This window comes from Ambystoma mexicanum, chromosome 3p (assembly GCF_040938575.1).
Source record: "Ambystoma mexicanum isolate Mex_15411 chromosome 3p, UKY_AmexF1_1, whole genome shotgun sequence".
NCBI lineage: Eukaryota > Metazoa > Chordata > Amphibia > Caudata > Ambystomatidae > Ambystoma > Ambystoma mexicanum.
The window spans coordinates 1124361913-1124384977 of NC_090925.1; the positions used below are offsets into that span (position 1 = coordinate 1124361913).

General features: G+C 47.1%; 1 protein-coding gene across 5 annotated transcripts in view; it reads right to left on the bottom strand.

The window, feature by feature from the left end:
* The window catches only part of RAD50 (RAD50 double strand break repair protein), a 1278308-nt gene that overhangs the window by 1048853 nt on the left and 206390 nt on the right, over positions 1 to 23065 (bottom strand). For all 5 annotated transcript variants that reach the window (XM_069652502.1, XM_069652503.1, XM_069652505.1 and 2 more), the window contains one exon: positions 9535 to 9686. In XM_069652502.1, the coding sequence (XP_069508603.1) occupies positions 9535 to 9686 (152 nt within the window). The remainder of the gene's footprint in view (positions 1 to 9534; positions 9687 to 23065) is intronic.

Consider the following 23065-nt stretch of genomic DNA (forward strand, 5'->3'; position numbering starts at 1 on the left):
AACGGAAGGGTGGAACAGGTGGGATTGCAGTCCCTCCAACGCTTCAAGAGAAGCCAGACTACTTAAAGTAAATCTAGCCTTGTGGGTGCCGGAAAAGAGAACGTAATCGGTACTTAAGTAAAATAAATCAAGAAACAATGCACAAAGTTTAAAGCAATTTCGAAAAGTATAAGGAGACTATTTATTAGAGGTTAACAGCCAGCGGGTGTTTCAGTCTTGCAACACCTGAGTAAACAATGATTTAGAACACCTTAGTAGTCATGCCCTGACAGCATGTGCTCTGTTGCAGAGACATCGATACATAACGACTGCTAAGCACGAAAAGCTGGGCTGTATTTTTTGGAAATAGATGCAGGCGGCTGTCTAAGTAAAGAAATAAAGAAATCAACTAATGAGCCCTATATAATATAATAATAATATAAGGCAAATAGCATGGGAAATTACAACTGTTCAATGTCAGTAATTTATAAAATATCTGCAAAATCAATGTTGTAAGTAAATAAGTACACAAATCTGACATATATTTTACTATGTGTCACATCCTCCCTATAGGAAGAAAATTAACCTGTAGAAATGTAGAAAGGAAGATGGCAGGCTTCCACTTTACAAAAGGAATAACTCTCTTTTGTTCTACATGAAAAAGCTCTAATCCGACCAAGTGTATAAAACAGGTCAGTCTCTCATAATATTGGGGTTGAAATGACCCACAACCATGCCTTTCCAAATTTGGGTTTTAAAATGTAACATTGTCTTTTTTTATTATAGTGACTAGGTTGAAAAAACGAATGGGGTTCCTGTGATTATCTCGCCAACCTAAAGAAATATACCTGTCCTGAAGACGGCCAGAATAAAAAGAAAAGAAACTAGGGATAGTGTTCAATTGTTTTCTTGTGCCGAAACATATGTAGACGTATCCAATGGAAAGAAACAAAAATCCTATGAGAGACGATAATAGCTGTCTCTTAGTTTAGTAATTGTTCTGAAATAACAGCGAACTTGGCAAATATATAACATCTGGTGAAAACACAAAGAATGTCAATAAGTGTACACATAGATTTATGTGTCACGTACTAACCTCACCATTTGGTAAAACATCTGAATCAATAAGTCATTGACGATTTGTATTGTTTTATGTACATGTGCCTTGCGGAAAGTGCACATAAATAATCTTAATTGTTTTTATTTGTGGATTATTGATTTTTGAATACATTTTGTTTTGAAAGTGCAATTATTGGCAAGACATGGTAGATGTGTTGTGACTAAATTAGCAAACAACACAAATGTGAAAGACTGCCCGTTATACAGCGAATATAGAGAGAGGTAGCCAACCTGGGGTAAGAGACAGCTATCGCGGATGGGAAGATTGAATGCTATAAAAATGAATCTCCTACCGAGAGTATTATATCTTTTTCAAATGATCCCAGTCCGGGCTCCGAGGCACACCTAAGGAAGGCCAAATCACTGATCCTGTGGTTCCTATACGTTAGGGAGAATTCTCACTTTATGGCTAATTTCCCTTACCTATAGAGTCCCCCAGCAGCTTTACTGGATTTGAAGGGTTTGTTTCTTTTTACCTGCTAAGAGTGAGACTCTTTTTCCCCACTCTTAGGCATTTTTGCTATGTGTGTTCTAGGCTATTTTTGTGTTTAATGCCTATGGGATCTTTTCTCTCACCCATAGGAACCATCTTTATGCACATGTGTTACACAGCACCCTCAGTGAAGTGACACAGGGGTGTCGTAGCGACCCCCAAACATAGACTCCATACCCTGGGACTGACTACTGTCTCCCAGGGCATGTAAAGTCCCCATTGACTTTACTAGTCATTTTTTATGAATTTAACCAGTACAAACCATCTTACTATGGAGGTGCTGGAAGGGGTTAATAGTTTTTCCCCTATGTTCATTTTCGAGGGGGTACCTTAAAGTCCCTCTCTCTAAAGTTTCTGGCTGGTGGCAGTGGTTACTATCTTTTATATTCAACCGCGAATATTTTCCTATGGGATTTTCCCATTGTTCGAGGCTACCACTTTTACTGACAGCCTCTAACATACCGCAGTTTTATTATTACCTTTACTCCGTTAGGGTTTATTTGCCAGAACTTTAATATAAATTCATTCTCGTGTCTTACTCTAAACTCCTAACCCAGGTCGGGGATCCTTTGTTCGCTATTTTGGCGGGCTTCCTCCTTTCGGCGCCTCTGAGTCTGGGGTGGGTCTCTTGTTTGGGAGGAGGGAGTAGAACCCCTGGACAGAGTTGCCGCAGCAACTCAGGTCGCACTCTAACCTGATAGGCTGGAGGGTCTCCCGCCAAGAAGACCACTCCACTGCGTGAGTGACAGCTAGGCTGTATTAATGGGACTCTTTCTGCATAAAAGCAGAGTCCTGAGGACTGGAAGAGCAAGACATCGCCACTGGAACTACGGAACCGAAGGGGAGAGAAGCCACAGACATCTTCAGCATCTACACCACCGGTGAAGCCCTGCCGGATCGTCTCACCACTTTTCTTCCACACGACGAGAGAAGATCTTCATCGAAAGAGCCTTCTTCCCTTGAGCTGGTGGGACCAACCAGTTCACCCATCGCTTCCTCGGACCTGCCTTGGTCGAATCGACAGTGCCCAGCACTTGGAGACCGGATAGCCAGGCAGCTATCGACCCGGACCACGATTAAAAGGAGCGTACCTTTTAAACTTCGTTTGGCAGCACCGCGGCTGCTTTCATCCCTGGGTAGTGCAGTGCCTCAAACCTTCCTCCACGACGAGGGCCTCTCTTCCTCTGCTGGACCCCTCGAACTGCAGGAACTATAAAGAACAACCGCCACCGCAGGAGCCACTTCTTCACGTTTAAGGTACATTGTTCTGCCAGGCCTCCCTTTCCCCGTAGTAGCCCTAAAGATGTTTTAAATCCTTTATCTACTTGTTGGGTTGGCCGCCCTCTCTCTTAACATTGTCTTTCGCCTCGCATCATCCTTTTCAATATTCGGTTACCAAAGACTTGACTGCAGCTACAAGAACCTTTTTGCTCCTAAGCTCTTGGTCCTGTACCACTGACTCTGGCTCAGGCCCATTGACTCTGGCTGATTTGTTAGATCTGCTCTCACTAGATTGATTTTCAATGAGAAATGTGTTGATGCACCTGAATCCTCTAAACCCCTCTTCCTTCCTACTGTTTTAACCTGTGAAGTGCCATTTTGCTCAGTTTTCATTCACTCATCTTTCTGCTAAAGTGTTACTGTGCATTACTTGTTCACAAAACTTCAGGGAAGTGTTGCTAGGGGGTGTCTGCAGATATTTCGGTTTAACTTGTGCTTTCCCTCCCTTTCGTTAAATTGCTAGAGTGCCATTTGTAGTTGGTTTTCACTGTGCCGTTTTGCTCAGTTTTCACTCTACCGCAAACTTTTGAATAGGGAGTTGTATATACTTTTCCTTGACTGAACTTAACTTGCTTTATCAACTGTGATTCATGTGTTGAACTAGATGTGTATAAAATAAATATATATTCCCTTTTTTTGATACAAAGCTTTGGTCAGTGTTTCCTTGTTCCACAGTACTGTGATACCCATTGTGTAAACCCTGAATACTGCTCATCTCCCTCTTGAGATAAGTCCGACTGCTTAGCCACAGCTACCAACTAAATCTTTGTGGTACAGACTGATACCAAAGGGGATTTATTGCTCTCACCTGTAGTCCTAATCTTGTGTAGTGCTCCCTAAGGGAACTGCACGGGATTCTTCCTAACACTATGGCAGGATCAGAAAGCTAGGGTGGGATACGAGATGCTAATACTGCCCAAGTATTGAGGGGGCGTGGGACTCCCAGATCTAATGGTGTATTATAGGGCAGCACAATTTAGGGCAGTGGTCCCACACCCGAGGAAGGACCCAGAGAGACAATGGGTATATCTGGAGAATCAATACATACTTCCAGCAACGGTGGGGGGATGGCTCTGGGTCCCGACAGGGAGGCTCCCGAGAACATCCTTTTCTGGGGGTCCACTGGGAGGTGCTAAGCATGGACGGAAAAAGGGGAAGGGTCACATTGTGGCCCTCACAATGAGCCGTATATGGGCACCCCCGGTTCAGGATGCGATACCAGAGGATTTAAGGTATCAAACATGGTTTGAGAGTGGGCTCTCCAGAGTGGGGCAGCTGTTGAAGAATGGGAAATATGTGAGCATTCAGGAACTGGAGGCAGCCCTGGAAATAGATAAACTCTCAGTGTTCCTATACCTTAGGTTAAAAGGGATCTTCACAGCCGTAAAATGGAGGGATTCTAGTCAGAGGGACCTTACGCTAGTCGAAAGAGTCCTTGATGGACATGAGGAGATGAAGGGCATTATATTGCGCCTTTATGGAGCTTTACTAGAGTCGAAGGGGGAGGCGGTGCAAGGGTTGCGCCATAGGTGGGAAAGGGACCTGGGCACAGAGTTAGACGAGCATCTCTGGCAACACATGTGTCCGAGAGCCTTCAAAACATCGATCTCCTGCCAATTTAAGCTGCACAGCGCGAAATTATTACACTGATGGCAGTATGACCCTAAGCGGTTATCCAAGATGTTCCCCACGGTAAATCCCCAATGTTGGCATGGATGTTGTGACACTGCAGATTACTGGCATATGTGGTGGGGTTGCCCCAGAGTGCAGGTGTACTGGTCCGAGGTCCTCGGGTGGATTAAAGATGCAGGAGGAGGGGAGTTCATATTCGACCCTATGCTGATATAGTTTGGCTTGGAGAAAAGGGGGGATAGGTGGCATGCTCTTCCGTCATAGGTGCATATTCTTCTCCTGGAAGCCTGGGCGAATCGGGCCACACACTGGAAGAGGGCGACCCTCCCCACATTTAAAGAATGGGTCAACTCAGCAAAGAAAGCGTATACGATGGAAAAGATCACGGCAGCTATCAATTAACAGCATCAGAGTTGTTGTTGAAAGGGGTGATCCCTGAAAGTATTTGTTATTGTATACCTGACTATGTTCTCAAAATCAATAAAATTCAATTAAAAAATGGAGGATTCTTTTATTTCATGCCTGGGACTCGCCCCTTCTGCCCCCCTCCTCCCCCCAGGGAAGACGGCCACGCGCCCCTGAGGGGGGGGGGGGGATAATGGGGCGCCCCACCTTTTGAAGACCAGTAAAAATGTATTATCTAACATTACCCTACTGCAGGAGAGGGCTGGCTGTACCCAATATCTATATATACACTATCTACCATCTTAGGCTAATCCAACAAAACACTAGTTTCAAAACAAGGACACATATGGATCGAGCAGAGGTTTAGCTCTGCAGTCCTCCTCGATGTGACCTTCAACGGAACCACCAAAGCCCCACCTAACAAATTGAACTACTGGTCATGGCACAAAAATGGCTGACTTTTTGGGGGGTTTAAGGAGATTTATTATGTTTATGCTTCATCCCCTCTCCTATTGAGACCACCAGCACTTTTTGCTGGACTTCAGGACCTTTTTCTATATATCCTGAATGAGTGGAGCCTTTTTCCACTCATTCAATCTAATGTGCTCGGTCTTATAGAACGCTGTTCTGTGTTTTACCTTTACTATGTAGGCTACTTTCCACCATATCTCTTAAGGCACGTTTGTTTTACTTTTGCAGCACACAGTTCGTTATGGGCAGTGTTGCTGGTAACCCTTTTGGTTCTCCTTTAAGATTTTTTCTTTATCCTTACTAACTACTGTTCTTAAGGATAGAGGGATACAAATACTCAATTGGCACACACCACCTTATGTGGCGTGCCAAGGGGATACCCAATATCCCCCTTCTCTCTGCTCTTGTGACTTTTTAGTCACATAGACAACCCTCTAGATATGGCTGGTGGTAGTGGACATGTTCTAGTCCCGTTTCTGCACAATAGGGTCACCCATGTACCAACATGGTGGCTCCTTTCTTTTTTCACCATTTCTCATGTGGTTGTTCTTTGTTAGCCCTTCTACCATTCTTGGAGGGGGAGGTCTGTGAGTATGTTAAGCCTTTTGCAGGAACCCTTCGGTGTCCCCGCCCTAAGCTCCAGTGTGTCTGGGCAGGCAGGAAGTGGGGGAGGAGTTTTTCACTCCCCTGCCCTTTGTCCGCCTGAGTGCCTGAACGGAACTACTACCCACTGGGGGTCTGGCTGTCCTGACAGCCACCCGCCCCTTTCTGTAAACAGCTGAGAGAGATTGCAGAGAAGTGTGTGCTGAAGCTGAATAAAAGGTATGGTCCATCAGGTGAAAGGCAAGTCGATCACTGGAACTTGAAGTCACTGAAGCAGATGACCAGAGACGCCGGCAGACCCTTTGCAACACTGAAGCGTCCACTGCGGTCCTGACCCCATTTTCTATGCGGAAAGAGGAGCTCCGAAGAGGACAACTCCTTCCCTTTGGCTGGTGGGACCAACCAGCCCTGAGACAAACTACAATCTGAGCCATCTCCCGAGGTGCTGTGCCTTTCCGGAGCTGCAGAGCGCGAATACCAGGAGACCGCCGACCCATTTGTAATGCAACGTCTTGCAGAGCCCAAATCCGTCCAAGTCTTTGCTGAGCTCCAGGTGACCCACCAGACACACAATCCGACTCATCCAAGTCCCCTCACCAGAGTGCAGGAATCAAAGAAGATTGACTGGGCGAATCGTGTCCTTTGTTGGTGCTGCAGAAAAGGGGCCAAAACCGCAGACTGACCAGAGAAGCTGAAGAAATCCATGCCAGAGGTCCTCCCTCTCTCGAGACTGCTGCTGAGACATTCCATTCAGTGTCCTGCCTTTCATCACCAGACCAATGAGTCCGTCGCTGCTGCAAAGAGGAGAATCCAGCCGCGAACATGTCTTCTAAACTATGGTACTGTGGGGTGAAAAGGTATTAATTACCATAAACCAAGAAGTCGCTCCAGAGTATTGGAGTGCACCTAGAGGTGTCCAGGGTGTCCACTCTTAGCTTGAACCCAAGCTGTCGGCTTGTATCTCTTTTTCGATTCCTTTAACAGGCCCGCCAATGTTATGTTAATTCTTCTAGCATCCTTAACTAGAAACTGAAAGTAACCACTAGAACTTTTGCTATTCTGCTGCTTCGTAAGACCTTGAGCCCTCTCCAAACTGACTTTTGCATATAGTTAGGGATCGCACTTTTAAAGCTGTAGTTTTCTGAAAAAACTTTTTTAGAACCTTAAGCTCTGCTACTGTTTAACTAACCAAACTTTTACCTTCCTAAAAGACTTGATCTTATGGTTTTATGCTAACTAAATACAATTTCTGTATATCTTTGTGGATGTGCGAGTGCGCGGTCATACCGATATTATGGTAGAACTGTCATTAGTGTAAAACTAACAATTGTACTGTGAGCAACAACCAACTAAGCAGTGGCTTTTGAAACATATTTATAACTAACACCTTTTGTGTGTTAGTTAAGTGATAAATGTATTTTAAGCCAATTCTTGTGTAAATAATTAATATACATTTTAATATAAATGTATTGGTTAAGTGTTTCTCTGGACTACTGTACTAACTGGGTTCAGTGTACTTACCTACAGCTCACTATTCCTCTTATGATAAGCCAGACTGCTCTGCCACTCTACCAAGGTTCCATGAGTAGTACAGACTGATACTAAGAGTTAGGGACCTGTAAGCCATTGGGATAGTTTTATGAAGTCTTACCTCAAGTGGACTTTAGGAAAACTCTGCTTACAGGGCGTTAGACAATTCCATCCATTAAACCTCCCATGCTGGTGCACGCCAGATATTGAATCCACATGGGACTCAAATATATATAAGAAAAGTATGGAGCTGGGAGGGTAGTATATTGGAGGACACCATCTTTACACTAGGCACAATCCTCTGAATTGGGGGCAATGAGCCCTTCTAGCCGGTCAGATAGCCAGCGAGCTAAGCGCTTGGCCTTGAAATCTGTGCGCAACCTGCTGTGGCAGGTTCGAATCCGGGCAGGGTCAACTCAGCCTTTCATCCTTCCGAGGTCGATAAATTGAGTACCACTCTGAGGGATAATAATGTCTTCTGTTATTTCAGCGGTGTGAGACCTATGGGTGTGTAGCGCAATATAAGAATTAAATTATTATTAATGTAAAAGAATAAACACTCATTCTAGAGAAGGAGGACTGCCCAGAAATGCTGGCCTAACTTTCCAAACCCTGGTGAAGGGGACCAAAGCCACAAATCTAGTGTCTAGAATGTATGCATATATACAAAGTAATACAAATGCAAACACTCACCCTGTCCTAGCCGAATGGAACCAGGACCTTCCACAGGGGCTAGAAGATAATCAGAGGAAACAAATCTGCGGGCTAACTGAAATATTTCAATCAGCTCAAAATGGGCATTGCTACCTTACCAGTTCATTCATAGGTTGTATTGTGCACTGGTTAGACAACCAAAATACGACCTTACTAAATTGGACGAGTGCCCTAAATGTGGAAATGCCCCTGCAAATTGTGTACAAATGGTGTGGAAGTGTGGGGAAATTTCCCAAGTTTGGGGGTGGGAGCGCTGTTAGGAAGTATGGGAAATATTGAACAGGAACTATTGAACTGGATGTTAAGGACTCGTCCTTCAACACTCGATTTGATAGGCTGGCATTATTATTAGCCACCCAGCACATAGCAATACACTAGATGCAACACAGACCACTGCAAATGCCTGACTGGTTAAAGGATAAGATGCAGTCATGAGTTTAAAAGAGACTATTGTAACCTATGTGTTCGGGCCCGACCGAGAGATATCTTAGACAAGTTCTGTTTATACAGCGTGAGCCGGCTGACGAGACTCTGTAACCATGCATTTGAGAGCCCGGCGAGACAGGTGCACGGTTTAGTAAGCTGCAACCACAGCATATCAAACGGAGGTGAAACAAGATGAAAAGCACTGATCACTGCACCATCATATACAAAATATCCTACGTCACCGGTTTCTGTGTCTTGTCTTGAAAAGGTGATTTCACCTTTTCAAGACAAGACAGAGAAACCAGTAATAATGGGGTAATGTTAGGATTGTAATTTGTCATAGTGGGTTTGTATCGATATGCCCTTAATGTCGATTTGTGAACCCACACAATTTAGTCGATAAATTGTATATGCATGTCGAATAATGAAAAATGGACGAGAAGCAGAAGGGGAAAACTGGGTAGAGAACCCGAAGGAGTCCCCTTGGGTGGACACAAGATCTCTTGACATATCCTGTAGTAAAGTACTTGCTGCATACGTTTGTGCCAATGGGGTCACTACAGATCCTAAGTGTAACAGGATACAAGGGTCAACGTGTGGTAAGTACCTCAAGACAGGGGCAAAGATATCAGCCAGCCTGCCCGCAAGCAGATCAAAAAACTCAGAAAGGCCCAGTCCAGTGGTGGCCTGCATTGATGGTAATAAAACCATACATTCTCTGCATGCGAAGTGGAGGTAGCCCTAGAATACAGCTCTAATGTAGACATTATTTCTCGATTATCCTTTTAAGAAAATGGCTATAATCTCCAAAGTGGAGCAAACGTCATTTAAAAAAACTTTAAATCAGTCACTAGATTGATAAAAGATACAAAATAACATACTTGACTCTGGTGATGACGCCCTCTAGTGTTTTAAATTCTGTTTTCTTGCCTTTCTGACTGCAGACCATAGATCTCTGGACAGCAATAAGTCCCCCATTTACATCGCGGAATTGCAGACGGATCTGAGCTCGGACATCAGTTTCGTGGGCTACCTTCAAGAAACATCAGTAAATCATTAAACATAACGCACTTGACCAGAGGAAGTTGTTTTCCACAAATAAACCGGAACATGCAGAATCCTAAAGGCCATCCTGCTTCAGTGGTGGTGTTCTCATTTTCACTGCAACATAGGCATATTCGCCCCCTAATACCACTGTACATATTCACATCTTTTTTTTTGTTGTTTAGATTTATTTTATTGTTTTCCAAATAACACAAAATAACCTTGGCACCACATATACAAATGCCAGATCAAAGACAAAGATAGGGGAAACTAAGACGACAGTTACCCTAATCAGTTCCTTCAGCATACGTCAGGTTCAGTTTGGTTGGAAGGAGTTTTCCAAGGTTCAGAGGCTACAGGGAAGGGCACTAGCCAGTGCGCTCAAACTCCCTGCGGGCTACAACTCCCGCACCCTTGATCCCCGTGGGCTCCAGTCCTCACGGGGGAAGACCAAAGTTTAAATGCGGAGAGTGGCAGGGCTTGGCTACGGAAGCTCACAGTGTCCAATGCTGCTCCTCTTGCTCCAGCTATGGCTCCTGTGGGCAACAACTCCTGCACCCTTGATCCTCTGCAGGCTTCAGTCCTAAAACAAAGTTTAAATGTGGAGAGTGGCAGGGCTTGGCTACGGCAGTTCACAGTGTCCAACGCTGCTTCACCTGCTCCAGATCTGACTTGTGCAGGCTTCAACTCCCAAGCCTTTGATCCCCCGCAGACTTGTTAGAAAATGAAAAAGTTATTAAGAAAGCACAAAAAAAGCTGTTTATATCCTACTACCATTCATTTCCCCATAGAGAAAAAGTCAAAATTTCTGCGCAGCACACAACAAAAATCGCTGGACCAAATTGGACCAGGTATGGAACAACTTTGCCACAAAACGTTGATGCGATTTCCTGAAGGGATCTGCGGTTAATCTTTCCAGTAGTTGTTAAAATATTTGACGGGGAAAGGGGTGCTCCCTTCTCCCAAAATTATAGCTTTACCTCCCATGATACTTTATAGCTTTATCTCCCATGGTGCTTTGCAGCAGAGAGGCTTTTCAGAAATGAAAAAGCCACCATTTTCTTTGTTCAAAAAGTGGAAAGCCATGACTAGCTTAACTCGCCCTGTTCCCATTGCAAAGCCAATGAGCACATACATATAATAAGAGAAGGGATGTATGGGGGGGGGGGGGCATCAAAGGAAGCGTGCAGGGTTAAGCTGGTCATGACTTACCACATCTGCAGAATTTCAAAGGTTTTGTTGCGTTACATCTCCAGAACATAACTGCACTACGCATATTATTACTGGCATGCCCTGTCGATGTATATATATCTATCATACATTACTCACCGTAATCATATTTCTGATGCTTGCATCTGCTTAGATTCACATGCTGTGCATAGGCCGACATCTAGTGGAAGCTGCAGAGTATTACAGTTGTTGTTTTCGAAACTCGAAAAGGGACGTCGACAGGGCTCGACAGTAATACCATCCCTATTGCAAAGTCCACTGTACCCATGGTCCCTCACACGTCGAGGTCCCTCAGATTATTATTTTTCGGACATGAGGTAGCATGAAGCGTAGCGCGAGTACAGTTGTATCCAAGCAGATACGTATCTGACAAGCTCATTAGCATCCATGCGCCTTCCCTCCGAGGGGAGCAAGGGTGGACGCATGTGAATCTAAGCAGATACAAGCATCAGAAATAAGATTACGGTGAGTAATGTATCCCTTCTGAGGTTTATGGGATCTGCTTAGATCAAATGCTGTGCATAGATTAGCGAGCAGTGTTAGAAGAAGGTGGTGGGATGATAGAAGGTTCATGGGCGAACAGTTGTCTTAGAACCACTTGTCCCACCTGTGTATCTGTCTTGGAATGAGTGTCAATGCAGTAATGCGGAGTGAAAGTGTGTATTGAGCTCCATGTATCTGCTTTGCAAATGCTGTCTAGAGGGACATTTACAATGAAAGCCAGAGTGGCTCCTGTGCTCCTTGTGGAGTGAGCTCTGGTCGTAAAATGCAGTTTTTTGTTTGATGGGGAATAGCACAATTGTATACATCTGACTATCCACCTTGAGATGGCATTCTTTGAAATGCGGTCTCCTTCTCTGCCTGGTGCTACGGAGACAAACAGTTTATATGTTTTTCTTAGTGGTCTGGTTTTGTCTACATTGTAGAGGACCGCCCATCCTCACATCTAGTGTGTGGAGTTTTACCTCTGCTGAGCTGGTGGGTTCCTGAAAGAAAGCCGGTAGCTCAATAGACTGGTTCACGTGAAATTTAGAGATGAACTTAGAGGAGAACCTAGGGTGAGTACGTAAAACCAGCTTTTCTTTGTGTACAACAAAGAAAGGCTCCTGCACTGACAATGCTTGTATTTCACTAACCCTTCTTATGGAAGTGATAGCCACTAAGAAGGCAGTTTTGTAAGTCAGGTGTTTGAGACTAGACTTGTGCATTGGCTCGAAAGGGGGTCCCATGAGCTTAGCAAGTACAACATTGAAATCCCATCCTGGCGGCGGGTTTGAAATTGGAGGGTGGAGTCTCTTTACTCCCTCCATGAATGCTTTGATGTCAGGTACTTTCCACCATGAGACTTTATTGTGGGAAGTGGAATAGGCTGACAAAGCCGCCAGGTGGACCTTTAAAGAGTTGAATGCTAACCCTGCATCTAGCATGTGGAGCATATAAGTTAGAATGTGGGAAGGAGTACATTCTATGGGGTTTATTTGTTTAGAATGGCACCAAATTACAAATCTCCTCAATTTGTCAAAATAACAGTGCCTAGTGTTAGGCTTTCTTGAGTCCTTCAAGATATCCATACATCGCTGTGGAAGATTAAGATGTCCGAACTCTATGACTTCAGGAGCCATGCTGCCACGTTCATTGAGTGAGGTTAAGGCTGCACTGTTAGTCCCCCGTACCGAGTGAGCAGATTGTATGGGCACAGGAGTTTGATGGGATCGCACATCGCCAGTTTGAGCAGATGTGGATACCAGCGTTGTCTTGCCCACATGGGAGCAACTAGGATAAGTGTCATCTGTTCCTTGTGGATCTTGTTCACCACCTTCCTCATGAAAGAAGTTGGGTGAAAAGCATAAGCAAATTTCCCTGACCAGTTCATCCATTTCCCCTTGCACTTTTCCCCTTTCCCCCTCCACCGCACTTGCGCGATCTCAATGTCACCTGGCCTAGTAGGATTGCTGTCTCTGTCTTCCCTCTGTTTCCCCTCCCTTGCCTCGTCGCGCCTTGAAACACTTGTGTATAGGCACGTTATAAATGCCATATCATATTATATCATATCATATATCATAGGATGTTCCCCTTGGAACCTGGCTGGGGGAACCTGGACGCAAAGTCTGGCCATGGACTGTTTTCGCTTGAAGCGAACACGTCTATTGTGGGGAAACCCCATTGTGAGAAGAGGTGTTCTACGACCCCTGCGTGTAGTTGCCACCCGTGCTCTTCTGGTAGGGGATCTCTGCTCAATGAGTCTGCCAGGGAGTTGAGTTCCCCTGGAACGTGCTGTGATGATAGGAAGATCTTCCGTTTGAGTGCCCATTTCCAAATTTGCTGCGCAAGCATGGACAGATTTGTAGAACGTGTGCCCACCTGTTTGTTGATGAAAACATTGCTGTAGTGCTGTCCGTCAGGACTTGCACAGATTGGTTCGTTAGGTGAGACTCGTTTGCCTGAAGGGCTTTGAATACTGCCAGTAGTTCTAGCAGATTGATGTGGTTCTGTGCTGCTGCATGAGACCACAGACCCGGAGAGGCGTGGTGAAGGTAATGAGTCCCCCACCCAGCGAGCGAGGCGTCCGTCGTGACAATCGCTTGTACTTCCGGATCGTAGAAGGGTTTCCCCTTCAACAGATTTTCTCTTGTCCACCAGCGAAGATTTTGTACTAGCGTTGGGGAAACGACCACTAGATCGTCCCACTGACCACTCGGGCGAGATCACTGTTTCGCCAACCACTCCTGCATGGGTCGCATGCGCAGGCGTGTGTGAGGTACCAGGTAAATGCAAGATGCCATCATGCCTAGCAAACGCATAGCTTTGCGCACCCTTATCTGGCGGCCAGCCAGATAAGGTGGTATTTGTAGTAACATGTTTTGGACTCTTTCCTCTAACGGAAAGTCCAACCCCTCTTGTGTGTTTATGACACCTCCTAGGAAACTGCCTGGTTGTGCTTGGCACTAGGCTTGACTTTTTCTCGTTGATGGAAAAGCCGAATTGGAAGAGTAGGTTGATAGTTCTCTGAATGTTTTGCCTGCAAATTAGGGGAGACTCCCCTGTAATCAGCCAGTCATCGAGATAAGGGTATACTGGGATTGCATCCCTGAGCACGTGTGCTGCCACCACCGCCAGTACCTTTGTGAATACCCTTGGAGCAGATGCTCTGTCGAAGGGTAGCACTTTGAATTGGTAGTGCTGGTTCACTATATTGAAACGCAAGAATCTTCTGTGCGCTGGGAACATTGAAATATGAAAATAGGCATCTTTCATATCCAGTGTTGCCATATAATCCCCCTTTTTTAATAGAGGGATTACCTCTTGCAGCGTAGTCATGCAGAACTTTTGTGGCTTGACATATTTGTTTGCAGGGCGCAAATCTAATACTGGGCACATTGTTAGATCTTTCTTTGGCACAAGGAAGTAAGTTGAATAAATACCCTTGTTAACCTGGTTGGCCGGGACAACTTTGATGGCGTCCTTTAGGAGAAGCATGGCGATTTGCTCGAGGAGGATGCGCTGGAATGGGTCTTTTGTCGTGGGGGGTGGTTCTGGGGTTGCTCGAGGAGCTCTATACAATATCCGCCTGTTACGGTGGACAGCACCCATCTGTCTGTGGCGATTTCCTCCCATGTGTGGTTGAAGCTGGATATGCGCCCTCCTACTGGAGAGGCATGGGAGGGCACCTGGAGCGGATAGCCACTGCTTTTGAGGTGGGGTGCCACCTCGGGAGGAGTTGCCCCTACCGCAACCGCAGGATCTGCATGGGTAACTTTGGTAGGACTGAACCTGATTGTTTCCCCAGGAAGTACCTTGGCTCTGGTTATAGGTGGAACCCCTCTGTGAATTTTGGAGGCGTGAGTGACGAAAATTGCTGTTTCCCCTCTGTCCAGTAGGTTTATTGGTCAGTTGGCCCAATGACTTGAAAGTATCGTGTTCTTCTTTGGCTGTCTTTAAGGCGTCCTCGACAGCCTTGCCAAAGAGCACATTGGGCTCAACGGGCATGTTAATAAGGGTAGCTTGCATCTCTGGTTTAAAACCAGATTGGCGCAGCCAAGAGTGACACTTCATAATTGTCCCTTCTGCTATTATCCTGCCGGTGTTGTCCGCAGCGTCAAGATTGGTTTTTAATAAGCCGCTTGACACTGCCCTGCCTTCTGCGGCCACCTGGGCAAGCTGAGACTTAAGTGGTTCCGGGGCCGATGACAGTAAGCCCCAGACCTCATCCCTTTTGTGGCAGTTGTAGCTAGCCAACAGGGTAGAATTGTTAGCAATCCTTGTCTGGAATGCCGTTGGAGGAGGCCAGCTTTCTGCTATGTTATGCATAGGCCGACATCTAGTGGTAGCCGCAGAGTATTACATTTTTTGTTTTTGAAACACAAAAAGGGACGTTGGCAGGGCGTGCAAGTAATACTATCCCTAGTGTGACGTCCACTGTACCCAGGGTCCTTCACGTGTCGAGGTCCCTCAGATTCTTTTGTTTCTGACATGAGGTAGCATGATGTGTAGCGCGAGTACAGATTTAATAAAGCAGATGAGAGTAGATAAAGCCAGAAAACATCTATGCACCTTCTACTCCACAGGGGAGGAAGGGTGAGCGCATGTGAATCCAAGCAGATACAAGCATCAGAAATAAGATTACAGTGAGTAATATATCTCCTCTGAGTCTTGTGGATCTGCTTAGATCTCATGGTATGCATAGATTAGCAAGCAGAGTCTGGAGAAGGTGGTGGGTTGTGAGAAGGTATAGCGGCAAATGGATGTTTTAGTAACGCTTGTCCCACCTGTGAATCTGCTTTAAAATATGTGTCAATGCAGTAATGCAGAGTAAAAGTATGTATGGAACTCCATTTAGCTGCTTTGCAAATGGCGTCCAGCGGGACGTTTGCAATAAAGACCAAAGTAGCTCCTGTAACCCTGTTTGAGTGAGCTCTTGGTGTGAAGTTTTGTTTGATAGGGAGTAGCACAGCTGTATGCATTTCACGATCCATCTGGAGATGGCGTTTTTTGAAACATGATCACCATCCCTGCCAGGTGCCATGGAGACAAACAGTTGGTCGGTTTTTCCTAGCGGTTTTGTATTATTTACATTGTAAAAAACCACCCGCCTTACATCAAGCGTGTGGAGGTTCTTCTCAGCTGAGTTTGAAGGGCATTGCAAGAAAGCGGGCAGTTCAATGAACTGGTTAACATGAACTTGGATATGAACTTAGGTGAAAACCTAGGGTGTGTTCTTAATACAAACTTGTCTTTGTGGATAACAAAGAAGGGGTCTTGCACTGAAAGCTTGTAGTTCACCGACTCTTCTTATGGAGGTGATGGCCACCAGAAAAGCCGTTTTGTATGTTCGGTGTTTAAGGCTGGATTTGTGCATAGGCTCAAAGGGAGGACCAATGAGCTTTTGCGAGTTCACATTGAGATCCCACCGTGGAGGTGGTTTTGAAATAGGGGGGGGGGGGTAAAAGCCTTTGTACTCCCTCCATGAACGCTCCAACAGGGACTTTCCACCAGGACACCTTGTTTTGAGAAGTGGTGTACGCAGATAGAGACGCTAGGTGAACCTTGATGGAGTTGAATACTAGGCCAGAGTCTAGTAAGTGTAATGGAGAACGTGTGATGGCAAGGTTGTCTCGCCCACATAGGAGAAACCAGGATTAGAGTTACTTGCTCCTGGTGCATCTTGTGCACTATCCTGCTCAGGAGTGGTGTTGGAGGAAATATGTAAGCAAATGTCCCTGACCAGCTCATCCACAGGGAGTTTCCCTTGGATGTGGGTCGGGGGAAACTGGATACAAAGTCTGGCCATTGTGTGTTTAGGCTTGTGGCACACAAGTCCAAAGGAGGATAGCCCCAGAGAGAAAAGTTTTATGTAAAACGTGGCAGTGATGCTGTCTGTGAGGACCTGTACTGTTAGACCTGTTAGATGCACTTGGAAGGTTTGTAGGGCTTTGAGCACTGCTAGCAGCTCCAAAAGGTTTATGTGATTCTGGGCTATGATTTGTGTCCACAAGTCATGCGCCGTGTGGTGAAGGTAATGGGCTCCCTATCCAGTGAGTGATGCGGCTGTTGTAAAGATCGCTTGAACTCTGGGTTATGAAATGGTTTTCCCTTTAACAGATTTTCCTTTGTCCACCAGTGTAGCACTTGAACTAGGGTTATTTTTGGGTATTTTGCTTGCGAATTTGAGGGGATTCCCAGGTTATCAGCCAGTCATCCAGATAAGGGTACACTGGGATTGATTCTCTGCATAGGTGCGCCGCCACTACCGCTAGTACCCTGGTGAATACCTTGAATTGATAGTGTTGATTCGCCATTTTGAAGCTACTGGCAAGTTAAAATTGCCACAATTGGGACGACATATCACAACAGATAGACTCGGACCCAGAGCCCCTAAAGACACAGCTTTTACAAATAGTAGCTGAAGGTAAACAGGTGGCAAGCTGCATCCTAAATCTGGCTGCAGAAGACAATGCAGGGCGGATAGTAGCTGAGGGTAGCCTCATCAAACGCCAATCAGGTTTCAAGCTGGAAACCCAAGCCACCCTTTTAAATATGCCATTTGAGCCAAACGCCTTATTTGGTAAAGAGATCGAGGGCACACTGAAGAGTGCCAAAGAGGAGTATGACACCCTCAAATCCCTGGGACAACTCACAAATACTCCCCTCAGCCCCCAACCGAGGGATGGATTAGGGAGAAGGGAACTACACATAGTCCTCTCTCCCATCCATGGCAGCCATTGCCGTGACGGAGATGCTTGGTGTTCCCGGTGACAGTGAGGTACCAGGGAGCGCAAGGTAAGTGGTGCTGGGGTGGGTGAGGGCTGTAGAAATTGGGGGAAAGGGACACACAGTGGCACACTTAACTGAATACTGGCGGGGAAGATGGAGGCCTTCTGCTTCCGAAGAGCCTCAGAGCGGGTGCCTTACCATGAGGTAAAGACCCTGTTCCGAGCCTTCTGGTTGGCTTGGAGGCCACCACGCCCCACCCCTCCGTCAGGTGCTCATAAAATGAACAAGTTACTTTCTTACCTGGTAACGTTCTTTCGATGGGATGTTCCGACGACGTATTCCACATCTATGACAGGTAATCACCACAGCTGTGCTGCTTCGGAAAATTTCGGAGTCTGCGTCCTGCGTCGATGACATCGATATGCTGTCCTCGAGGACCTCTGTCGAGCCGACGTCATCGGATGTTATAAGCAGAACGCACGACGCCCGTAGCCTCAATTGTAGTTTTTTCCCAGAATGTGTGGCACCAATCTTCTGCCAGAATGACTACAGAAAGCCTTGCGGAAACAAAAGCTGCAATCGCATAAGAAATTCTGTAGAGGGGCAGGTAGGGAGGGAGCGATGTGGAATACGTCGTCGGAACATCCCATCGAATGAACGTTACCCGGTAAGAAATTAACTTGTTCTTCGAAGGGATTGGTTCCTCTGACGTATTCCACATCTATGACAGATTCCCAAAGCAGTACCAACGTAGGGAGGTGGAAAAAGAATTTAGAATTTTAGAATGCCCAATTAAATTGCAGAGTAGAGAACCGCCTTGCCAAAGGCCAAATCTTGCCCATGGATAGAATCCAGGGGGTAGTGTTTGACAAAAGTATGGACAGTGGCCCATGTGGCTGCTTCGCAAATGTTACGAATGGGAACACCCCTCTGCAGAGCAGTAGAGGCAGCCACACCTCTAGTAAAATGGGCCCGTAAACCAACCGGAAGGTCCTTACCTGACAAGCGGTAACATTCAGAAATTATCAAGATAATCCATCTGGACAAAGTCTGTTTAGTAACAGCTTGTCCCAAACACCTTCCAGTGTATCCTATAAAGAGCTGATCGTCCACTCTGACCCGGGACATGCGTGAGATGTAGAAACTTAAAACTCTCCTAGGATCCAACCTATGGAGCCTCTCCTCTTTCTTACCAGGATGCAGAGGAAGATAGAACGCCGGAAGAACAACCTTCTGGCTTAAATTAAATTCCGAAACAACTTTCGGAAGAAAAGAAGGACGAACCCTAAGGACAACCCTGTCCTTATGGAACACTGTGAAGGGTGGCGTAACAGAAAGTGCCTGCAACTCACTCACTCTGCGAGCGGAAGTAACCGCAACTAAAAATACAGTTTTCAAGGTCAACAGTCTCAAAGGGCAAGATTGTAAAGGCATAAACAGAGATCCCATGAGGAATTTTAGAAGCAGGTTCAAATCCCAACCGGGCACCTGAAACGGTGACGGTGGGAACACATTAGTGAGCCCTTTGAGAAACTGGGAAATCAAAGGAATCTTAAAATAAGAACACTCTTCAGACGAGCGCTTAAATATGGACAGCGCTGCCAGGTAACCTTTAATGGTACCCACTTGCAGGCCCTTGTGGGCCAATGAAAGCAAAAAAGACAGAACCACAGGAATGGCACATGAAAAAGGATCCACATTCTTAACCCTGCACCACTCGCAGAACTTTCCCAAACAGCAACGGTACAGGGACTTTGTTGCGGGCCTTCTGGCCGAAAGCAACACCTCCATCACGTCTTCAGGAAGGTCCCAATCCTTATACCTCAACCTTTCAGAAGCCAAGCATGAAGGTTGAGGGACTTGACCTCTGGATGGAGAACCTGACCCCCCCCGCCACTCCCCGTGAGAGCAGATCGTCTCGGTAGGGAAGACGGCGTGGAGGGCAGATGGACATGTCGAGAAGGTCCGGGTATCACGTTCTCCTGGCCCATGCCGGGGCAATGAGGACCATTCGGGAACCGAACCTCCGTAACCTCCGCAGCACTTGCGGAATGACGGGGACTGGAGGAAACGCGTACAGCGGTGGGAAGGACCACTCCACTACGAACGAGTCCCCTAAGGCTCCTCTTGGAGGAAATTCCTGCGAGCAGAATCTTTCGCACTTCCGGTTGACACTGGTGGCGAAGAGATCCACTTGTGGGGTTCCCCAAAGGGCGAAGATCTCCAGGAGAATCTCATGAGCCAGCTCCCACTCGTGAGAGACCGTGCTCTGCCTGCTCAGAGCGTCCGCGGCCACGTTTTCGACTCCGGCCAGATGAACTGCCGAGATCGAAATGTCCTGCTGGATGGCCCAGAACCAGAGCTGCATCGCCTCTCTGCATAGAGGGTGAGACCCTGCCCCCCCCCTTTTTGTTGAGGTAGTGCATGGCCACTGTATTGTCTGTCAGAATCAGGACATCCTTCCCTCGCACAGACGGCAGAAAAGCCTTCAGGGCTAGCCTGATGGCCCTCAGCTCCAACAGATTGATATGGAGTCTGGACTCCGACGGAGACCAACGACCGCTGACTGTCAACTCGTTGGCATGAGCTCCCCATCCCGTGAGGGATGCGTCCGTCACGATCGTCACCTGCGGCCAGGGTAGCCAAAATGGAGCCCCCTTCATCAGATTGCCTTTGATGGCCCAACACAGAAGATCCTGGGCGACCGAGGGCGGCACCTGAATGGGGTCCGACATCCTGCCGGAGGACTGCGGCCACTGGAGCTTGAGAGCCCATTGCTGTCATCTCATCGGCAACCTGGCCTCTGGCACCAGAAGAATGCAGGATGCCATGAGGCCGAGCAACCTCAGGAACTTAAACTCCGGGACACTCTGGGCATGTTGAAACTTGTTCACCATCTGCAGAATGTGATGAGCCCTCACCTGGGGAGGCAAACAGTGCCCCAGGGATGTGTCGAGCACTGCTCCGATGTACTGGAGCCGCTGGGTAGGTGTCAAGTGGGACTTCTTTAAGTTGAGGGAGAAGCCCAGCTTGTAAAGAGAGTGGCAGGTGACTGACAGATGATCCAGGACTTGCTCGGGAGAGCGCACCCTGATCAACCAATCGTCCAGGTAGGGGTAGACATGAATCCCTCCTTTCCTGAGATACGCTGCCACCACCACCATGAGCTTGGTGAAGACCCTCGGGGCGGAGGTCAATCCGAACGGCAGGAACCGAAACTGAAAATGCGAGTCGCCAACCGCGAACCTCAGGTACTTCTTGTGCTTGGGATGAATCGGCACATGAAAGTAAGCGTCCTTGAGGTCGAGAGACACCAACCAGTCCTGAAGTTGAAGGGCCTGGATAACCTGAGAGAGAGTAACCATCTTGAACTTGTCCTTCCTGAGGAGCTTGTTCAAACCACGCAAGTCCATGGTGGGTCTCAATCCCCTGTCTTTTTTCGGACTCAAAAAATATGGGGAATACCATCTCTTGTTCCTCTCCGCTACAGGCACCAGTTCTATGGAGCCTTTCTCCAGCAGAGATTTGATTTCCTGCGTAAGGAGTGGATCCGAACTCTTCAAAGAGAGATTCCCTGGTGAATTGTCATGAGGCCTCTGCCGGAAAGGAAGACAGTAGCCGTGGGCTATGATCTCCAGAACCCACACATCTGAAGTAATGGCACGCCATTCTACAAGACGCTGCACCAGTCTTCCCCCCAACCGGCGAACCATGGGACCTGGCCTCATGACTGAGTTGAAGCAGCTGCGGCAGTGCCTGAGGGCAAAGAGGCAACTGCCTAAGCGTCCTTGGCACCTCGAGTACCTGGTTTTCCACCTCTGGTACTCCTACGGTGGCCCCTTTGACTTGCAGCTCCCCTCGATCTACCAAAGGAAGAGTAGTATCGAAAGGAACCTCCCCTCCATTGCTGTCCCCTAGGACGAAAAGGCAGAGGATGGCGAACTGCAGCGCTCAACGACTTCGCTGCAGCTTTGGAGGTATGCAACCTCTCAAGGCTCTCGTCAGCGTTGCTGCCAAAAAGATGTCCACCGTCAAAGGGCATATTGAGAAGCTTGCGTTTGTACGTCAGGAGCAAACCCCGACTTCTGCGACCACGCTAATCTGCGCATCACGGTGCTCGCCGCCATGGACCGGCTGACACAGTCTGGCATGTCCAGACCCGACTGAACGGATTCACACATGGCATCCTTGCCATCCTGAACGAGGGCAAGAAAACCATCCCGTTCGGGAATATGTTCAGCTGCCAAAGACACACAATTACACAGAGTGTGAGTGAAACGTGCTAAGGCACACACGGAGTTGGCTACCTGTAAAGCCATACCTTTCATGGCCCTTACCCCTGGCAAGTCAGCCTTCCAGTTAGGGCCAGGTCAAAGGCCTTAAAACCTCATCCAAGACTCTCTTGGAGTCAGTCCTGGCGCCTTTGGCGCCAGGCTCATAACCATCATGAAGACCAACATTAGAATGGGACTATTTACTTGGGACTATTTAACTTGGGGGGTTCAGCCAACATGGAGGCACACTCATAGCTCAGTTACAAGGAACTGAGCTATGCGGTCTAGGCTTTTGGGTGTGGCAGGCCTGGGACTACTTTACCTGGACTACTTTGGGCGTGGCAGGCCTGGGACTATTTTACCTGGACTACTTTACCTGAGACTATTTAAACCACACCCAAACAGCAGAACATGCTTCGCGTTATTCTGCTGTGGGCAGCGTAATGCTCACCGTGTCCAGTTCTTTGATGCCAGTTTACCTGTAACCAAGGACCTGCAGAGAGAGAAAGAACACTACGAAACTTACCTGGAACAGTATCCGGTCTTCAATCCATCGCCGACTTCAGTTACACTCACCTGAAGGTACGAACTCCATCATCCGGCACTGCATGCATCCTGGAATACCATAGCCTGGAAAGAGGAGAAAGAAAGACAGCATTAGTAAGCGTTTACTCACGTTTCCTCCCGATCGAAGAAAGCCACACAATTCTTACCTGGGTAGTCCTCTCCTGGTCAGTATCATCGCTGGAACATTACAGCGCTCAGCGAGGAACATCGCTACCTGCAAGGAGAGAAAAGACAAAGGTTAGCAATATAAAAGGCAAAACAGCGCCGCGCATCGCGCATTACTCACCGGACAGCATCGCGCACACCACTCTTTCGCCTACCGGCCCATGCTCATCTTCAGACTGCATGACAACACCAAAATACCTTTCCATACCTAAAAGGAAAGAAGCAAGACATTATATTCGAACTAAGAGGAACATAAGAACTGCATATAAAGACTGTAAAGCAGCAAACCTACGGAGTCGCAGCAGGCCTGGATTCCTACAGGGGGGCTTGCACCAGTGAAGTAACTTGGTCGCTGCTCGCCCCCCACATCTGCACGCCCCTGCCACGAGGAGCAGGACGGAGAATCCACCTTTTACAATAT